The 19,196-nt window shown below is 34.8% G+C and overlaps 3 protein-coding genes across 5 annotated transcripts; 1 reads left to right on the plus strand and 2 right to left on the minus strand.

Moving 5' to 3' along the window:
• The first annotated feature begins 1,498 nt into the window (after window positions 1-1,498).
• On the plus strand, window positions 1,499-6,600 carry LOC120179713 (inactive protein kinase SELMODRAFT_444075-like). The gene is made up of 11 exons (XM_039185241.1): window positions 1,499-1,707; window positions 1,819-2,048; window positions 2,400-2,780; window positions 3,109-3,254; window positions 3,347-3,441; window positions 3,566-4,605; window positions 4,778-4,938; window positions 5,286-5,362; window positions 5,455-5,602; window positions 5,760-5,909; window positions 6,217-6,600. The coding sequence occupies exons 3-11, from the start codon at window positions 2,600-2,602 to the stop codon at window positions 6,430-6,432; spliced, it is 2,214 nt and encodes a 737-aa protein (XP_039041172.1). The 5' UTR covers window positions 1,499-1,707; window positions 1,819-2,048; window positions 2,400-2,599; the 3' UTR covers window positions 6,433-6,600.
• Window positions 6,601-9,850: 3,250 nt separating this feature from the next.
• LOC120179680 (PRA1 family protein F3-like) lies at window positions 9,851-10,626 on the minus strand. Its single transcript, XM_039185214.1, has one exon. It carries the CDS (start codon window positions 10,523-10,525, stop codon window positions 9,977-9,979), a length of 549 nt encoding a protein of 182 aa, XP_039041145.1. The 5' UTR covers window positions 10,526-10,626; the 3' UTR covers window positions 9,851-9,976.
• An 853-nt stretch (window positions 10,627-11,479) lies between these two features.
• LOC120179672 (protein FLX-like 3) lies at window positions 11,480-18,578 on the minus strand. 3 transcript variants are annotated; one of them, XR_005521632.1, is made up of 6 exons: window positions 18,484-18,578; window positions 17,326-17,866; window positions 17,031-17,176; window positions 16,307-16,383; window positions 16,031-16,209; window positions 11,480-12,229 (listed from the first exon to the last, which is right to left on the minus strand). XR_005521632.1 is itself a non-coding variant. In XM_039185206.1 (5 exons), exons 2-5 carry the CDS (start codon window positions 17,853-17,855, stop codon window positions 16,135-16,137), a joined length of 828 nt encoding a protein of 275 aa, XP_039041137.1. In that variant the 5' UTR covers window positions 17,856-17,866; window positions 18,484-18,578; the 3' UTR covers window positions 14,299-16,134. The 3 variants fall into 3 exon arrangements, 2 of the variants coding, with proteins under 2 accessions (XP_039041137.1, XP_039041138.1); XM_039185206.1 differs by lacking the exon at window positions 11,480-12,229 and having other exon boundaries at window positions 14,299-16,209; XM_039185207.1 differs by lacking the exons at window positions 11,480-12,229; window positions 18,484-18,578 and adding an exon at window positions 18,437-18,458 and having other exon boundaries at window positions 16,075-16,209.
• Between the last annotated feature and the right edge of the window lie 618 nt (window positions 18,579-19,196).

Raw genomic sequence — 19,196 nt, forward strand, 5'->3', positions numbered from 1 at the left:
TTATTATTTATTTTTTAATAAATATTATATAATCATCAAATTATGTCAATAATATTGGCTGACTTGGAAACAATTAGCGTCAAAAAATGTACAAAACTAACATTTTTATTAGTTAAAACAAACTTCAAAGAATAAGATGTATCCTTAAACAACTTTGAGGGTTAAAATAATGTAAAAAAGTTATATGGACAAAAATAATAAGTTGAGACTAATACGTGAATAAAAATAGCCCTTAAGCTTTAAATTTATAATTTTAAAGTTTTAAATCTTTTTCAATTATATTTTTATTTAAAATACTGTTAAAAAATATGAATAAATCTTTAAAAATGAAACAATAATTTGAGACATAAACAAAGGTTTTATTTAGGTAAAATGTATAAATGGTCCATGATTATAAAATATTAATTTGTTGAGTTTCTCAATTATTAAAAATTATAAAATAATATTTTGATTATGAGACGTTTCTTTGTTGATTTCTCTTATTATTAGAACTTACAAATAACTATTTGATTGTTTTTATGTTTCAAACTCACATTTTTTTTACTAAAACAATGACGGTTGAATTGAATATTAACATACTGATTAAAATATAATAATCACATACTAGAAATAAATTTTATAGTTAAAAGATATTACAAAATATACCTATACTCAAGAACTACTGCATACTTTATCTAAATCTTCATAATAAAAATGTTTAATACAAAAATAAGTATTTAACTATACATTTTTTCATTTATGTGGTTAATTTTTTTTATTAATTCAGGTGTTTCCAACGTTATATTTTTATGTGCTTCAGTTGTTGTAATTAAATTTCACTGTTAAATAACACGTGTCACGCATGTAAGTTTGAAAATTTTATATTTAGAAGATTATAAGTTTTTAAAATTTTATAAGTGATATCATTTAACAACGATAACGGTTTAGACACCTAAAAATATAATATTAGAAACATTAAAAAACTGAATTAATCAAAAAGTAATTTAAACGCTTAAATAAAAAATATAATTCAGACCCTTAATTTTGTATTAACCTAATAAAAATCTCTTACGCCTGTTTTTAAATGAAAAAAGTTACGGTACATATGAATATTTAACCGCATTAATTCTTTAAGCTTAGCTTCCTTTTAGCCCAGATGCTGAAACAAGAACAATTGGTGTGAGGCAAAATAAATAAACAAAAATTGAATGAAAACAGAAGTCTAACTATTTCGTGTCTGGGGTACGAAATATTTTGTTTCCCATGTTTTTCCCCCCACTTTTTTTTTTCGTATATATTTTCTTCAACAAAGTTGTCCTATCTTCTTCTTCGTCTTCTTTTTTTTTTTTTCAAATGAAAGTGGCTTCCTTTTTGTCAACGGGCGTCTGAATTTTTGTTTAAAAACAAACTTATGGGGTTTGAATTGTTAAAGAAAGTTAGCTGGTAATGTTTGGTTTCGTATATCTTCGTCTTCTTTTGTATTTTAAAATGTTTTTCTACGTCTGTTGTTTTTTTTACTTTGTTGTTTAGTTAATGAGAAGATTGATGAACCTTGAATATTGAAATCAAGGGCACGTTTGGGCTGAGAGGATATTTTTTTTTCTGGTTCAAGGAGTTGCAAGGGATCTGATTTTGTTCTCTTACTCTTTTTTATGATTTTGCTGGTTTGTCGTTATGGGTTTTGTTTATTGAAAAGAGAAGAAAGGGGGAAACCATGTTGTTAATTTGGTAATTCTTGTTGTTTTCTTGCATTTTCTAGCCAAACAAGCAGGGTTTGAATGTATGTTCAAAATTCAAAATTTTACTGATCTCTATATTTTTTTTGCACAATTTTTGCAGGATTTGAACTTGGGTCGTGGCTTGAATTTCGAGGCTTAAAATGGGTGCTTCCTTTTGACTTTGTGAAGATTCTACAGTCAAATCCATCTGCAAGAAATCTGGGCCCGGCAATCATATACCAGCCTTGTCATCATCGTGGTTTGATCATCTTTGTATGGACTCATACATAAAAGAATCAGACAACTGAATTTTTGTTCTGTTTCTATAAAACATTGAACAAGAAAAAAAGGGTGGGAAAACTGATCTTTGTATCCAAATTTATACTTGTTTTATAGCTTGAACCCCTTCCAAGGGGGAAAAAAGCAAAGCTAGTTGTGTTCAATAGATGTATTGAAGTTCATTTTTAGGGGTTGTTGTTTTGCAGTTGAACAATGGTTTTCTTGTCAATCAAGTGCCTAATTTAAGCTAAAGAACTTAGTTTCCTGTTTTCAGAGACAGAAGGGTAGCTAGATCTTCTTCAATTTTGCAATTAGGAAAATGGGTTTTCTTTTTCATTGGAGGGTGACTTATTCTAAGGAGTTAATGTGAATAATTGAATAGGGTCCTGTCCTAGTTTCTGGTATCTCTCTGTATCTCTGCAGATTATCTGGAATGGAATAGTTAGCCATGTCGGTTGTACATGTCCTAGAAGCCAATATGGTGGGGCCAGATCAATAATGCAAATGTTTTGTTTTGTTTGTGCCTTTTTAAGACTTGTTGTTTTGGCTTCTAAAATGATCATTGGTTTCTAAGAGTTGAATCTGTTAAGTGAGGAAAGTTCTGTAGAAATTCTTGGTGCCAAATGAGTCGGGAACAGAAAGGGAAACAGGAAAAAGGCGGCTTGAATGCAGCCGAGAAAGTTGTTGTTGCTGTTAAGGCATCCAAAGAAATTCCCAAGGCTGCTCTAGTGTGGGCTTTGACACATGTTGTTCAACCTGGAGATTGCATTACATTGTTTGTTGTTGTTCCTTCACCTGGCTCAGGTACTATTGTCTTGTTTTCTGCTGGTTTTGATTCTACCTGGAGAATCATTTATTGAGCTTTTAAAACATTACTGCTCATGGTAACTTTTGAACCTCACTGTCCAAGTGGTTTGGTTATACCGTGTTCCGCAACTGGTTTTTCTGTCTGAAGAAGTTAGTGTTTCTTGTTTCCATGAACATGTTAAGTTATGTTGTGGCACAGAGAAATGTGATCAAAGCTGGAAAGAGTCATAATTAGGAATGATTATGGTGTTTAACTTATGAAAAATCCTCTTTATCTTCATTTTCTTCAATAACCCCAGCTTGTCTGTTAAATGCTGTACTCCAGGTAAAAAATGGAGTTTTCCAAGATTTGCCGGGGACTGCGCCAGTAGGAAGTCTCACTCAGGATCAAATTCGGAGAAAAAATCTGATATCACTGATTCCTGCTCACAAATGATTCTCCAGCTTCATGATGTTTATGATCCAAACAAGGTAAATAACTTGCTCTGGGTGCTCAAGTAGATTACTGTTTTATCTAAATGTCCTGGCCTGCTAATGCGTTGTTTCCCAACCTAACTGAACAGATCAATGTCAAGATAAAAATTGTTTCTGGATCACCTTCTGGAGCGGTGGCTGTCGAGGCCAAGCGAGCCCTTGCTAGTTGGGTTGTATTGGACAAGTAACATCCTGTTTCCTCTATGTCTTCTTCCTTTTGTTTCCTTTCCCCTTTTTCTTTTGTGTTTGATCTAAAAGGGGTATACACTCACTCCCATCCTTTTGTCTTTGTTTCTTGGATTTTCTAGGCAGCTTAAGCACGAAGAAAAACGATGCATTGAGGAGTTGCAATGCAACATTGTGGTTATTAAGAATTCACAGGCAAAAGTTCTCCGCTTAAATTTGGTTGGATCACCTGAGAAGGAAACTGAAGCATCTTGTCAATTAAAATTTGGGGCAAATGAAGCATCCAAAAAGTACTCCGAAAACAAAGATGCATCATCTGGTTCTATTCGAGGGCCAGTTGTCACTCCAGCTAGTAGTCCAGAGCTCGGGACACCATTTACCGCTACTGAAGCAGGAAACTCATCAGTGTCTAGCTCCGATCCAGGCACTTCTTTTTTCAACTCAGAAGGGAATGGAGACCTAAAGAAGGAGGAATCGTTGGTCATTAAAGAAATTGAGGGTCTTGATGAATGTGGTTCCGACCCAGAGAGTGAAAATTTATCCTTAGCTTCAACGAGTTTAAGGTTCCAACCATGGATAACAGAGTATCTTATTTCTCATGGTCAATCCTCACGACACCTTGAAGAAACTTCAGGAAGAGTTCACGATGGGGCCCAAGCTTCAACAACAAAAGCCTTGCTGGAGAAATTTTCAGAACTTGATAGAGAGGCTGGCATTGGAATATCAACTTTTAGGAGTGATACTGAATTTAGCGGAAATGTGAGGGAAGCAGTTTCATTATCGAGAAATGCCCCTCCTGGCCCTCCTCCATTGTGTTCAATATGTCAGCATAATTCACCTGTATTTGGAAAACCACCAAGGTGGTTTACCTATGCTGAATTGGAGCTTGCAACTGGTGGGTTTTCACAAGCTAATTTCTTGGCTGAGGGTGGGTTTGGATCTGTTCATAGAGGGCTACTCCCTGATGGTCAGGCGATTGCAGTCAAGCAACACAAATTGGCTAGTTCTCAAGGAGATGTTGAGTTCTGCTCAGAGGTGGAAGTCCTGAGCTGTGCTCAGCACAGGAATGTTGTTATGCTGATTGGATTCTGCATCGAGGATAGAAGGCGCTTGCTCGTTTATGAGTACATATGCAATGGATCCCTGGATTCTCATCTATATGGTATTTCTTTTTGTTGAAGTAGAATAAACTTTTCATGTTGATCTAATGCAACTGTGATATATATACGTTCATTATTTGTCCTGACCAGTGGTTCCTTCAAAGGGTTTTCTGTGTTGGCTTTGAGCTTTAAAAGAGCTTGTTTTGACTGTACCATAAATTTCATGTCTTTCAGGGCGTCATCTGGAACCTCTAGAATGGTTTGCACGGCAAAAGATTGCAGTAGGAGCTGCTAGAGGTCTGAGATACCTACATGAAGAATGCAGAGTTGGCTGCATTGTGCATCGTGACATGCGGCCAAACAACATCCTCATCACCCATGATTTTGAACCTTTGGTATGCAGACTTTCTAACTCCTCTGCATCGTTTTAATTTGGTATTTAAAGGCTAAAAGAATTCATTATTTCTTGCCTTGACATTAAGGAGAATCGTTTAGCTTTTTTTTTTGTTCTAGTAAAATATCTGCGAAAACTATGAAATATTTTATTTGGTATTCAAAATTTTAAAGGGTTTCACTCAGTTGGCGTTTAATTTTCCCAACATACGCATTAGTAGTACTTCCAAACTTATTAACTTAAATTTTTTAAAATATATGATAGGTGAAGCCATTGTGTAAGTTAACCTTTCATAGCTTTCTTGAATAATTGTATCTACAGGTGTTCATTCAGTTTTGGTTTTGACAGGTTGGCGATTTTGGCCTTGCAAGATGGCAACCTGACGGTGATACTGGAGTCGAAACCAGAGTTATTGGAACATTTGGGTAGTCTTCAAAGACTTCTTTTACCCCTTTTATAATTTTAACTTCCCTATATGCCATTGCAGAATTCAACAATGATTTATGCTGTACTATAGGTATTTGGCACCAGAATATGCTCAATTTGGCCAAATCACAGAAAAAGCCGATGTTTATTCCTTTGGAGTGGTGTTAATTGAACTAGTTACTGGACGGAAAGCTGTGGACCTTAATAGGCCGAAGGGCCAGCAATGTCTTACTGAATGGGTAATTTTGAAACTCGGCTTGTATATCTTGCTTCAAGAGACTAGTCTTTACTCTCATGTAACTTTAAGAACAATTTTTAAAATACATGATGCCACCTGCCATATGAATGAAGGGCTAAAACAAGAGTACTTATTGCTTATATTACGATCTTGAATAGGCATGTCCACTTTTGGAACAATATGCTATAGATGAATTGGTGGACCCCAGATTGGAGGATCGCTATTCTGAACACGAAGTCTATTGCATGCTTCATGCCGCATCGTTATGCGTAAGGCGGGATCCTCATTGTAGGCCTCGCATGTCACAGGTAAACTCACATACTCAACGCAAACATAGGTTGACTATCGAAATTTTGTTGAAGTGTTTATTCAAATGAACAATTGTCTCTGTTTGTTATTTTCCTAGCCGTATATTTCCCAATTTCGTTTTCGGAATGGAAGACATAAGTGGTTAGATATCAGATTATGTTGCTTAGAGTGTAATGTATTTGGAACCAATACCTTTGGGCTTACAAAAATATCTTCTTTGTCAAATCATGAATTTGAAGTCAGTAAGTCACTGCTCAATATGTTTCGGAATATTTTGCTGATTGCTTGAATGCTCTTTTGCAACAGGTGCTCCGCTTATTGGAAGGTGATGTGCTCATGAATGCAAATTACTCATCGCCAGGTTATGATGTCGGCAACCGTAGTGGCCGGTTATTGACAGAGCAGCAACGGCATTACAGTGGACCACTCGCTAGTGATTCATTAGATGGGTTCGGCGGAAAGCTCTCCCTTGACGGACCAAGGCCGAGAACAAGGCGGACTTCATGTGAAGATCATTTGTAAAAGGCTTGCTTACTAGGTTTCTTAACACACGGTAAGCCATATACATATGAAGCCTTTCCATGGTATTTTCTTTTAGTATTTACATCTTGCTTTTGTATAGTAGTAGTATTGGAAGCAAGGTTTTTAGTAGGGTTTTTGTATTTCTTTTTGGAAATGCCCATTGTCAAAAGGTATGGTGAAAATATGCCTCTTCTAAATTAAATCAATGATTCAGCTTGAGAAATTTGCTTCCTTCCCTCTCTTTTACATGCTTTGTACTATGAATTCAAGTAATTCAATCTTTATGCGATTCGATGTTGGTGCCATTGTTACGGACATTGTACTCCCAACAGAGAATCGAAGTCGGAACCTTGGTTTGGAGAGGTAGTCACGAACCCCTAAGATGGCCTGTAAGAATGCTGACATGGATTTTTGACCATTCGATGTAGCCTTCTTTCACATGTCTATTGGTATGGGATTTTGTTTTACAGTGCAAGGGGGGGGGGGAGACCAGTTGCTTTGAATCTTTTATTGGTGAGCACAAAAGTAAAAATTTCTTTTTGAAAGTTCGTGGTAAAAAGACTGGTTTTGCTTTCCCCATTGTTTTGTTTGCTGAAACTGGCAAAGCCGACAAAAAAATGGTCTGTAATTTTGTCTTTGCATGAAGAAACAGACAAAACTTGGGGCTTTGAAGTCGTTCATTCAAGCAGATGGTGAAGCATCCTTATCATCTTTACCTGTAAAAATGCTCATTTCTTTTTCCGTAACATGAAACTTAGCCGGCCATTGCATGTTTCTCTCACGATGACACAAGGCTGAAAGTTGCAGAAAGATGGGTCATACCACAAGGTTCAATTTTTTCTTACCTTGTTTTTAGTGGGATGCTTTAACACAAGTGAAGCCAATGGGGTTGGTTGCTTTTGTTGTCTTAATCTTCCTTACCTCTGTAACGTTGATTTGTCCTCGTGTTCTTTGGTCTGGTTTTGAACAATTGTGCTCTTTTTTGTGTGAAAAGTTGGCCGTTTCATGAATTTCAGTGAGGTGATAGCAAAAAAACCCTATTTTCATGGATAGTTCTACTGTACGTCAGTCTGATATAGGGCTAAAGAAAGATGTTATTAGAAATGTTAATATTTTTTAACATTTCTAGTAGAGCGATACCTAAAATGTTATTTTTTTTACCGAAAATACTAATTTTGCTACATAAAATGAATATTTCCGATATTAACATTTTCGGTAAAAAAATAACATTTTAGGTAACGTTCTACCGGAAATGTTAAAAAATATTAACATTTTCGGTAACATTTTTTCTTAGTCTGCCTTTCCTTAGACATCCCTATTTCCATATGATGAATTGGTTGGGGGCATTATATTAATTATTTAGGTTGGGTCAATTTTCTTACCTGGCTTCAGTTCTCTGCTCTGCAAAATCCACTTTGAATTCGAATTTCAAGAAAAATTCAGATCAAGGAGGAACTCATTAGCTTCGCGTATGACCATCCATGCATAAATTGAACAGCTTACCAGGTGAATAATTCATCTAATAAATGCACTGAAATCTGCCTTTTCCCCTCCTGGGTTCACATGATTTATGAGAATAAGATCAAATATTATAATTTGTTGAGATATCAGAACTGAGGGCAACATAATAAGCTAGCCTTTACAATGTTAGAAAATTAAGCCACCCCAACACAACAGGGATGCTTCCCTTTTGGACCCTTTCTTTTTGCAAACTACCACTTCAATTCGAGTGACGTTTTTCGAGTTAGTTATAAATAGTTCGCTTCACCTCTTCAAGAACTGAGTTCGAGTATTAACTAAATTTTGATCGAATCGAATTCGAATAGCTCACGATCTGTCTCATCTCATTTATGGTCCCAATCAATGTATTGCGGGCTTAATAACGAACCAATAAAAAATGAATGATTCCAACCCATCTTCAAATTCAAGAGGAAAATGTTTTCTCTAAAAGGTCTCACCAGAGAGAGAAGCTTGCTATTATGCTCGTTGGTTACTTGCTAAAATATGTGTCAGCATCACATGATACTAGCGTGTGTGTTTATCACCCATTTGAAGTTTTGAACACCCTTTTTATATATATAATGAGCCAGTCTTGCAGTGTATACTTTTCCAAAAAACTTGGATATATTTTACATTCCAGGTTTTACAATGCTTCCAAATTTCTAATATGGTCCAAATATGAAAAATCTATGAGCTTTATTATCCTAAGGTTAAATATGATTCATGGATGGAGTAAATAAGATCAATGACCAAATTGATAAAATTAAATAATTAGATGATCTAGTTGATAAAATTTCAAAACCGTTGATTAGATGGTCTAATCGACAAAATTAAAAAAAAAAATCAACGATTAGGTGATTTGATTGACAAAGATCAATGATCAAAGTAAAAGGAACAATAATTAAGTGATCAATGATATAGCTAAACCATAAATCTACATGTTCATACACATCATTATCGCAGATTTGGCTTAAAAGTTCAAAAGCTCGTTTTGTTTAATACAATGAATGTGAGAGATACGTTAACAAATCGTATCTGTCGATTAATCATATTACTAATAATAATCATTAATTTAATAAAATGAATTTTCAACAAAATTTTGTGTTTGAATTTCAAAACCGGAACACATGAATCATAGAAAAAGACATAACCGAACATCCAATGTAGGGCAGACCAAATATTAACATCAGATTATCCCAAACATTTAACTACAAAACAGGATTCGGCTCTTGCATATGCAATGTCTTCCAACTTCAAATCACATTTAACCTTTTCTTTTTGCCATAAAGCTATATGCCCCATATGACTTCTATCATTATGGCCACAATCATTCCGGACCAGACGGAACCCGACTTTATAACATCGTTTTTTTTTATTTTAGGTTTAAATCGAATCATATTTTAAATGAAGAATACTTAATTTAATTCGACCTAAAATAATATAAATATCCTCCAAATATTTAAAAATAATTACAATGATGCTCTAATCTTAATATTATTTTTCCATTAGATCCATATTTTACCTGATAAAAATAAATTATATATGTTTGTATATTATCCGATGAGGTGTAAGCTTTTACTCAAAAATCATAGAGTTTTAAATGGATGACTAAGCTTGACCCATTATATTTTTCCAGTAAATATCTTCATACTTTATACTTTTAATCTCAACCATCTGTTTTCATTCGTCCAACGGTCTAAAATTTATGTAAAACTAAAAGAATTCCACATCATTTACCATGATGCTATCCTATATATATGTTACGTATATTTAAATAGCAATATGAATACAACTAGACCAATACTTATCCGACACAAATGTTTGAAAAAGTAGCATGCAAGCCAAGCAAACGGTGTGAAACTGAAAGTGAAAGATCAGGTTACAACAGAAAACACAGAAAAGTACAAATCAATCGTCAAGAGCCAGAACCATAACCAGACTGTTTCAGCATACAGTTTACTCGGCCAAATTATCATAAACTATTCACTTAAACAATGGCTAGCTTTGTAGGGCATGTGAATGGAAAAAGAAAAGAAATCAAGAGTTATGAAGATGATGAAGGTCCAGAAACCAAGCCAGCATTTTCTTCATCATACAAATCATCGATCTTCCTCAACGAAGCGTGCAACAAGACCACAACCGCACCGATCGAAACTGAAGCCAAAATGTTGCAGGTGGCATCAGTCAACAGCAAGAACAGGAAGGTCGAAACTCCGAGTGCAACGAGAATCACGCGATCGTCAATCGAGCGGTTGAAAACAACCAAGGGTTCATCCCGCAGGAAGTACAAGAACAACCAAAGGGCCATCATTATAACGAGGACTATGAGGGAGATGGGGTGCCATAATAGGCTGAGGAAAAGGATGATGAGCACGATCATGGCGTAATTCATACGGAAGTAACACGCGTTAGTTTTGAACCTGGAAATGGCTTCAGAGAGAGTTCGAGGGAGGTTGATGGAGTGGGTGTTGAACATGAGTTTCCATGGACGTCGAGTTCCAAGGCCCTCTTGGATATGGTCTTTGGCTTGAGAAAGGCATTTGATGTTAGCCGAGGGCAATGAGGAAGTCGGGATCGTGCCATAGGTTGTCATGGCCAAAACAAAATTTCGAAGGCTTTGTTTTTAGGGAATGTAGTGAAAGAAAATCGAAAAAGGGAGGAAGGTGGTGAGGGTTAAGCAATAAAGCGTTTGTGAAGGGAGCGGGACGATGTCTTTAAAGATGATACGCGCTTCATTTACTCTTTTTTTTTAAAATATATTCTTAAATGAAGTTAAAATTAACTCCACTTTTTGTTATATAAAAATATAAATTTCGCCCATTTACTACAAAAAAGGATATTTTACTTTATAAGTTAAAAAAAAACAAATAATTTGTTGAAATTATAATTAATTTACTTAAATATTTTAGTTTTAACATCGTCCTCTTTGTCAATTTTGAAATTAACAGATTAATTCCTCTAAAATGACATTCGCCCAACTGTGATGAGATAATTTTTTAGATAAAATGAAAAAAATTATAATTTTATATTAATTTTCATAATTTAAATTTTTTTTAATCATTTTTAATTAAATATTATAATTAATTTCTTATTATTTTTATAAATAAATAATTATTTTATTTTTGATAAACTTTTACATAAAATTTCTTAAATACTTATGAAATCTATATACAAAATTAACCAAGAGTTTTTAAAACTATTTTTGTTTGCCCCAGACTATAACTTGAAATCTCTACTGTAGCTTCGTAAATTTATTTGGTTTGCACTTTTTATATATTGGGTTGAATAACAAATGTACAGCGTAATTAATTTTGATTCAACCAAACTATAATTTAGAAAGTAACATGAAATATTTGTTTATTTTTTGTTTTATGTACTTGTTTTATTTTTGTAAATATATTTTAAATCTTAAAACTCGACTTTGACTACCTTCAAATAGAAAAAGAGAAAAAAAAAACTTGACTTTAATTACATAAACTTCAGCAATAATCTTTATTTTTATTAAATATTTATATTAATATCCCCGAGACGTTTAAAGTACAAACTACCCTTCCATTAAAAAAAAGGATAAGCTAGAGAAATGACTACACCAAGACGTAGGGACATCAACAATGGTTGGATTCAAAACAGAAAGACGTGGGCATGGCCAATAGGCAATTCCATGTGAAGCAAAGATACTACAGATCATAAGCAAGCAATGCAAGAGGCTGTAATAATATAACTTTTATGTATGTCAGTTTGTTTTTGACAATGTCGTGTGTGTGTGTGTGTGTTGTAATTTAGAGGATTGGCTTTACATAGAAGATCAAATTATTTAGGTCTACTTTTTCTGTCATGCATGCAAGCTAATCATGTAGGTGAATTTAAATGATTTAAAGAGGGGGAAAATAGGAAGAGAAGCTGATTTTTGTCGGGTAAGGATTATCCATGCAATGTATAAACCCTTTTGATGTTGATTTATGATTGATAACGCAACTTTTTTTTTAATGAAAATGTTAGATGAACCGAAACAAGTTTATATGAAAACCTAATTGGTTGATCAATGATCATACCAGTATGAAAACCTAATTGGTTAATCAATGATCATACCAGGGAATTGCGATCGAATTATACCATCACTGGAGATCGCAGGAGATCTGTGAATGAAATGGTGATAGAAAGAGATGGTTGATATTAGCCTATGACTACAATTTCAAGAAAGTACTTACCTCATTCTTTTATATTTCCTCCATCTCATGTGAGATATATACATGATCTTCTTTCTTCACCTTATTGCATGATGCATGCAGGTTCTCATCTGCAAAAATTAAAAACATAGAATTAGGAAGAATCCAGGATTGAAATGTCAATTTTCATTGTCAGGAAAGTTGCTTAATAAAAAGAATCTTCTTTAGATTAGGAGTGGTAAACAGGCAACAATTCTATTTAACCACCAAAATGATCTTAAAGAAACAGCAATTATATATTAACTGGTGTAAAAGAACTTGCAAACAATGCATCAATCCACGAATCACATTCACATCTACTCCTACCTCCACTTCTACCATCACGTAAACATTTTATTAATACGGCATTCGTAATTAACAATTTCAGGCCAGCAACAATTAACTCTTCAGAAATGCTAGTCATGTTTTCCACATATCTTTGGTTATGAGAAGGAAAGCAAGCAAATAGTGACTCTCTAATGATGTTCATCCAACTGTCCATGATCAAGCGCACATCTTCACATCGTTAGCATGATGCAGGAAAACATAATTCCGAAAACAGGGCAACTATTCCCAGATGAGGTTTGCATCCAGCCAATTCCACCTTTCACAGACTCCATCTGTAGGATAAAACTACTACTTTCTCCTATAAATACAGTGCTCTAGCTATTGAAATAGAATGATTCAGACCTTGATCCCATTAAGAATAAAGATACCGCAATAGTCAGAGATACAAAATTTTAACTTCTTCTACCAGCCTGGAATCAAAATATAAGAGCAGGAACAAGTGTTCAGCTTGTACGTGTGATTCATCAATCCAACAGATTTTCTCTATCTAGCTAAAGAAGCTACTCAAGTTGTGCTCTTAGATATCTTCGTAGATTGTTGCTAGGCCAGCTCCTTTCCAATTAAATGGGGAAGAAAAATTACTATCCTCAGCAGTGGGACTATTTTTAATCCCTTCTACAAGATATATGAATTCTAAATCAATTTTAATGAATATCTTAATTGTATATATTTCCAAGTGAACTGTATCAATCTAGAAGTATCGAACCAAATGTTCCAAATAGAACTAACATCTTGTAAGTTCTATCATCCTTGAGCACTTGGAATTAAATGTTTCCACTTCAATCCAAGAGTACTAGTTCCAACACAACCAACCGAATATCTCACCACAAATTGGCACAAACAAGTGCCTGATAGCATGATAACTGACTTTTTGTCTGTAAAACCTTATCCTCGTACAAATCCTTCGCAAATGACAAATGCATATCCACTAACTAATATAACTATAAATTAGTTAACTGGAAATCTAATTTAACCAGAGAAAGGTATAAATCTAAGAAAGTTAGCAAGGATTTGAGTATGAAAGATTAAGATATTCTCGATCACGACAATGTTATTAGATTTAACCACCTAACAGATAGGTCTAACTATGCAAAGCAGGAAATGCCAAATTAAGAGAATGAAATCAAAGATAGTGTCAGGGAAGTTCAACTTAAAATGAAATTGAAGATCCATGGAACACATAGAAAAGACAGAGAACTTGCCTATGTAAGTACTGATCAGTAGTCAGCCTCTTCCACATGGCTTCCCATCATCTTTTAGATATATTTCCATGTCATTGAAACTACTTGTAATCACGTAGGTGGCTGGAATAAATTGGCCACTGACTAACTTTGCAGCACAAAAAAAGACAGCAGAGCTGTAGACTTGCACCAGAACAAACTGCAAAATTGCAGATGATTCTACGGACAGGGTATAAAACTGCAGATGATGGATATGAATTTTATCAAAAGATGAACAGAAAACTCCATTCAATCAAGGGGCAGTGAGTTTTGTCTTCGAGCACCATGTGTGTTCTGAAAAGTTGTACCCACAGAACTGGATCATTTACGCAAGCAGATTCAAATTTCGATAACTGAATTTTTCCAAAATCCAGATCCTTTTCTATGTGTACAACATATGCCACCTGCTGCATAAGCTTTATACTAGAATTCCCTCAATCGAAGAAAATGCGATCAATCCCTATCACTAAACTTTCTTTAAATTCTCGTAAGAGTGGGAGAAAATGTTAACGACACAAGATGAATACTGCTACTGCAGACACAAATGTGTACATTTGACTCACTCTTCTTAGCTGGTAAAATCTTTTTTTTTTAAAACTTCTATCTTCATAGGAAATTATAAGTAGTTCTACCAACTTCTACAATCAATGTCAAGATAAATACTTCATCCCAGATACCTCAAGCCAAAATCCAAGAGAAGTCAAAACCAATTATGGTCTAGCTCTTCAGCATATTCTCAACAGACCACAAGAATATATGGAAATAAATACTCTTTCATCTGTTTTCCAAGTAATATATTCCAAAATGGAATAATAACATAGGAACCAAATTCCAAGAAAGATATCTAAATAGGTCCTCATTCGCGTGCACACCATACCATTTTATATTATTCTCTAAAACATTTGACCTCCAAGCTTCAAACACGAACACCACCCTATGTCAGTGGATGCGAAAGGGAACTTCCAGTAAATTTAAGACAAATGGTTCTCCTCTTAAGTGTTGCTAGCAAGAAGAGCACCAAATACCTAAAAGCACAGCACGTTCTCTAATTTCGCAGCAACCATACATCATACGCCACAACAGCAGAAATCAAGAAATAAGAGCTAATAAAAGCACATAAAAGGGCAGCTCCTGAATGCTTTAAACAGTATGCTTCTAGTGCATGAGGCCATTCTCATTATCCAATTGAATTTCTATATCATTTGAGAGAAGAATTCATTCACACATTTCTTTTCCTGACAAAACTCCAACTTATAACACCCTGAATTACAGGCCAAAACTGCACAACTTTGAAGGAATAGCATGCATTCGAAATTTGATTCAACTCCCAACAATGTCCATAAAGTGACCACTCGAAGCTAAGTGGCCGCTCGAAGCTAGTTGAACCATATCCACCCACAGACTTCTGCTCCCAGGTCAAATACTCGAAATGCATATATCCAGAACCAAATTATAACATGCAAATAACATCCCATTTATTTCAGATAGAAAATGATACACTCAAGATTAACACATTCCCCTCCAATGATATTCACCAAATTATAACTTCCAATTTTCAAGAAAAAAGTGCCCTCTAACAAAAACACTACAATTCAAGTGTTTCATGAGACAACCTAGTAAATAAAATAATTTACAAGACTAAGACATACAGTTTGTGTACGATTGGATGCTACATTACCTTTCTGCAACAAGCAATTGCAGCCTTCTATGATCTATCAAAGACAGATGGTTCCAGGAATTTTGCCGAATAGGTAAAAAAAGTAACATGTATATTAACATGTAGGTAATAACCAAAAGCTTCATTCATGGGTCGTAAACTTCAAATTGACCCCAGATTAACTACCTTATTTAGGGGGCAACATTTCTACCTAAAGTAGCATTAGCTACATTATCTCTCTGCAGCAAGACAGAACATCATTGCAGCCTTCTATGATCTACTATCTAAGACAGATGGTTCCAGGAATTTTGCTGAACAGGTCAAAAGGGTAGGGTAGATGTATATTAACATGTAGGTACTAGGTAGTAACCACAAGCTTCATTCATGGGCTGTAAACTTCAAATGGACCCAAGATTAACTACCTTATTTAGGGGGGCAGAATTTATACCTAAAGTAGCATTAGTTATATTCAAGCAGCACAGTTAATAAAATAAAACAAACAACAATAAAAAATGATGATGAAATTTTGACCCAACAGAAGTTAAAATTATCATTTTACGGTTTCGTGCATATAAGGAGTACCACTTCCACTACCAATGAAAAGAAAGCAACACCAAATCTTATATAAGAAGCTTAACATGGCTAACAATGTATTGGATAAAAATTACTGATTTGGCAGGCAAATATAGAGGACGAACTCCACATTGTCCAATATTTTGCACTTCCAAAATGAAGCAACAATTTCGCATTTCTTCCGTTAAGCAAAACTCTGCTAGCGGCGTGTAGTGCGAGGCTTCTCCCAAGTCCCAGGACGAGGACCATGAAAAGGACCCTTATCAGCAGCAGCCTGTTAAGTAAAAACAAGTGTTAATTGAGAAAAAAATCCCAACGTTTTAGATTTATTGTCAAACAAATAAATCAAACAAGAAGATGAACATAGATACCAGATGAGCTCCATATCCTTCATATGATGCAGGAAAAGCCCCTTCTGAACTGTTGAATTTCATTCCATATGGTCCACCTTGAGCCACCAATTATCAAGACATTGAGTCAATTGAGCAGGCCAAAAGTTCAAGGCAAAAAACATGAAGCGTGAATGCAGGTTTAATAGAATCCAAAAAAATGTACCAGACCATTTGAAGTTCAGACTTTTCACAAGATGGTCCCAAGTTCTAACCCTCAAAATTTTAAAAAGGGGGAGGGTGTTATGGAGTACATCTATTTAAGGAAAGGCCATTATATAAGTTCGATTTTCTATTTAAGGCTTAGGTTGTGATTTTATTTCCTTCCTTAGGTTCTTGATTATGCTTTTTATTTCAGTTTATTTATTTTCTTTTTAACAATAGGTTTCCTCTTATGTAATGAAAATGGTCCTTATTTAAAGGGACATATGAAATAATAAAGCCCTAAGTCAGAATTAAAAAAAATATAAAGATCTTGTTCTCTCTTCTAAGGAGTCCTGAGGTTTCAGTCTCCCTCCGATGAGTTGAATCATAAATCCAAAACATGAGATCATAAGATTGTAACAGAGGGGAAGGGGAACAAACTCCATTATATTCTACTGGTCTTGGTAGGAAAGATTAGAAAATTGTTAGACTGTATAGAAATTTTGGAAACACAAAGTGTGGAACGTAACCAGCCAGATAATATAAGTAAGATAGATCATACCAGCAGCCCAAGGTCTTCCATCCACAATGGAAAGTTCTGCACGTAGCTTTTCAACTTCACGTGCCATGGAGACCATGTTCTTCTCCATTGCTTGTCTCTGCTCCATCAGCTCACTATTTGCCTTCTTTTCATAATCAATGGCATTCCTATTAAATAAATTTTTAATTTAGCATTTAAATATATAATTGGATATATGAATTATTAGCACTGCAAGTTAAACTCTCAACAGAAACTTTCATTTGTTTGGTTTTTTTAAAAAGAAAAAAAAAAGGTGAAAAAGGAGTCAGGTATGTACCTTGCACGCATCAATTCCTGGTGCAGGCCATCAATTTCTGCTCTTAGAACAGACATCTGTTGATTATCTGCTTGCAGCCTGGCCACATCTTGCTTGAGAGTCTGAACTTGACCAGTTAGTTCCTGCTTAAGATTATTCAGTTTTTTAACTTCTGCACGGAGTTTCACAGCCTCCTTCTTCAGTGGCTCAGTTGCACGGAGATCTGCCTCCAGCATCAAGCCTCTGTCAATAAGTGCCCTCGAGTGCAGCTCTTGCTCAGCACGAATGTCACCAATGACAAGATTCAAGCGGTGAATTTCATCTTTCGCAGCACCAAGCTCTTGTTGTATAGCCATTCGATCTTCTGCCAGCCTGCCGTTATCACTCAAAAGCCTCCGAATTTCAGAATGTTGCATCTCAAGTTCTTCCTCCAATAACGCAGGATGAGGAGGTCGCTGTGGCAGAGGAGGACCACGGTGGAAAGGTCTTTCAGGAGGAAATCCCCGCAAGTCATTGAAGGCCTCACGAGGAATGCGGTGTCTGCCAGCCATTTTAAATTATTCTGGGAAAATATAACACAATAAAATAATCTTTGGTCAGCTTTTATGAATATTTGAATTATTTTAAAATCAGCTTTTCTGACTACGGTACCATGAAAGAAATAGTATATGCTCGCAGCATTTTCACACAAAAACTGTTAGTCAAAACCTTCATGAAATTTATGCCGTCTACTTCAAAGAGGAAAAAGATACATTAACCATATAGCAAGTGGCAACTGGATCCAAAGATATTCCATAGTAGATAACCAGAACAAAAAGAACAAAATTAAAAATCAGAAGCACCAAGAGGAAAAGGATACATTAACCATTGTCTTGATTGGACCCGCACCAATACCAGGAGAAAAAAAAAAAGAACTAAAAAACACTGAAATCCCTTTGGTTCTATAAAATATCCATATCTGAAACACTAGAAACCAAATTCCATTAAACCAACTTGAAATTTCTAATCATCTATTTCCGATTTTGCAATATTAAGTTCTCTTATAATATATATATAAATTAACAAAAACAAACAGAGGAGAGAAAGAAGTTAGAAAATCAAAACCATGCATTTAGAAAATAACTAAAAAAACCTGAATTCCCAATGTAAAACAGTGAAAAAATCACTATTTCGTCGTACTTGAGCAAATTGAGTGGGGGATCTCACTTCTTCTCTTTGATTCAAATATGCTTTGCCTGCACAACCAAACAGTGAATTAAGAAAAAAAAAATAACTAACAGCTCAAGAAGAAGAAGAAACTTTTTCAGAGACATCCGAGTTCTAAGCTTCTGTTAATGTTACTTGAAGAATAATAAAATGGAAAAAATGAATATGAATTAAAACCTGAGAATACAAAACGAACGATTAGGGTTTGTGAGAAAGTGACTTGATCGAAATGGTATAAAACCTTTTTTTTTTTTCTCTTTGAGATGGGAAGCAGCTAACTTAGAGTCGGCCAGACCCCAAAACGAATATAAATTGGGTAAACTAGACCCCATGTCACTCTCGTTTGTTTTTCATCTTATTTTAATCATTAATCTTTCAATTATTATGTTTTGATCACTTACGTTATCAATTTATTATGTTTTGATCATTGAACTATTGAACTGTTGACTCTCCTCATTTAACAGAAGCTTGTCATGGCACGGAAATAAAATTATTTTTTCTCTAAAATGAAACCTTAGTTCGGTACTTGTGTCGTTGGCAATATTGTCATGCAAATACGAACATCGTAACACATTAAATTAAATTTGATCATCCGCCACGTTATCCTCCAAAGAGTAGGAAGAGATCTTTGACCTTAGTAGTCCAAGTATTATAAAAAATATCATGCCAAAATGTGCAACCTAAAA

The sequence above is a fragment of the Hibiscus syriacus genome, unplaced genomic scaffold (genome assembly GCF_006381635.1).
Source record: "Hibiscus syriacus cultivar Baekdansim isolate YM2019G1 unplaced genomic scaffold, ASM638163v2 tig00112443_pilon, whole genome shotgun sequence".
Classification (NCBI taxonomy): Eukaryota; Viridiplantae; Streptophyta; class Magnoliopsida; order Malvales; family Malvaceae; genus Hibiscus; species Hibiscus syriacus.

Excerpts from the sequence above, each read along its gene's own strand:
- LOC120179672 (XM_039185206.1), bottom strand. The coding sequence starts at position 17,855 with ATGGCTGGCAGACACCGCATTCCTCGTGAGGCCTTCAATGACTTGCGG. Across the intron at positions 17,177-17,325 it reads CAGGAATTGATGCGTGCAAG|GAATGCCATTGATTATGAAA; the intron begins GTACATACCTGA and ends TTTATTTAATAG. Across the intron at positions 16,384-17,030 it reads TGGAAGACCTTGGGCTGCTG|GTGGACCATATGGAATGAAA; the intron begins GTATGATCTATC and ends TGGTGGCTCAAG.
- LOC120179680 (XM_039185214.1), bottom strand. The coding sequence starts at position 10,525 with ATGACAACCTATGGCACGATCCCGACTTCCTCATTGCCCTCGGCTAAC.
- LOC120179713 (XM_039185241.1), top strand. The coding sequence starts at position 2,600 with ATGAGTCGGGAACAGAAAGGGAAACAGGAAAAAGGCGGCTTGAATGCA. Across the intron at positions 2,781-3,108 it reads TGTTCCTTCACCTGGCTCAG|GTAAAAAATGGAGTTTTCCA; the intron begins GTACTATTGTCT and ends GCTGTACTCCAG. Across the intron at positions 3,442-3,565 it reads AGTTGGGTTGTATTGGACAA|GCAGCTTAAGCACGAAGAAA; the intron begins GTAACATCCTGT and ends TGGATTTTCTAG.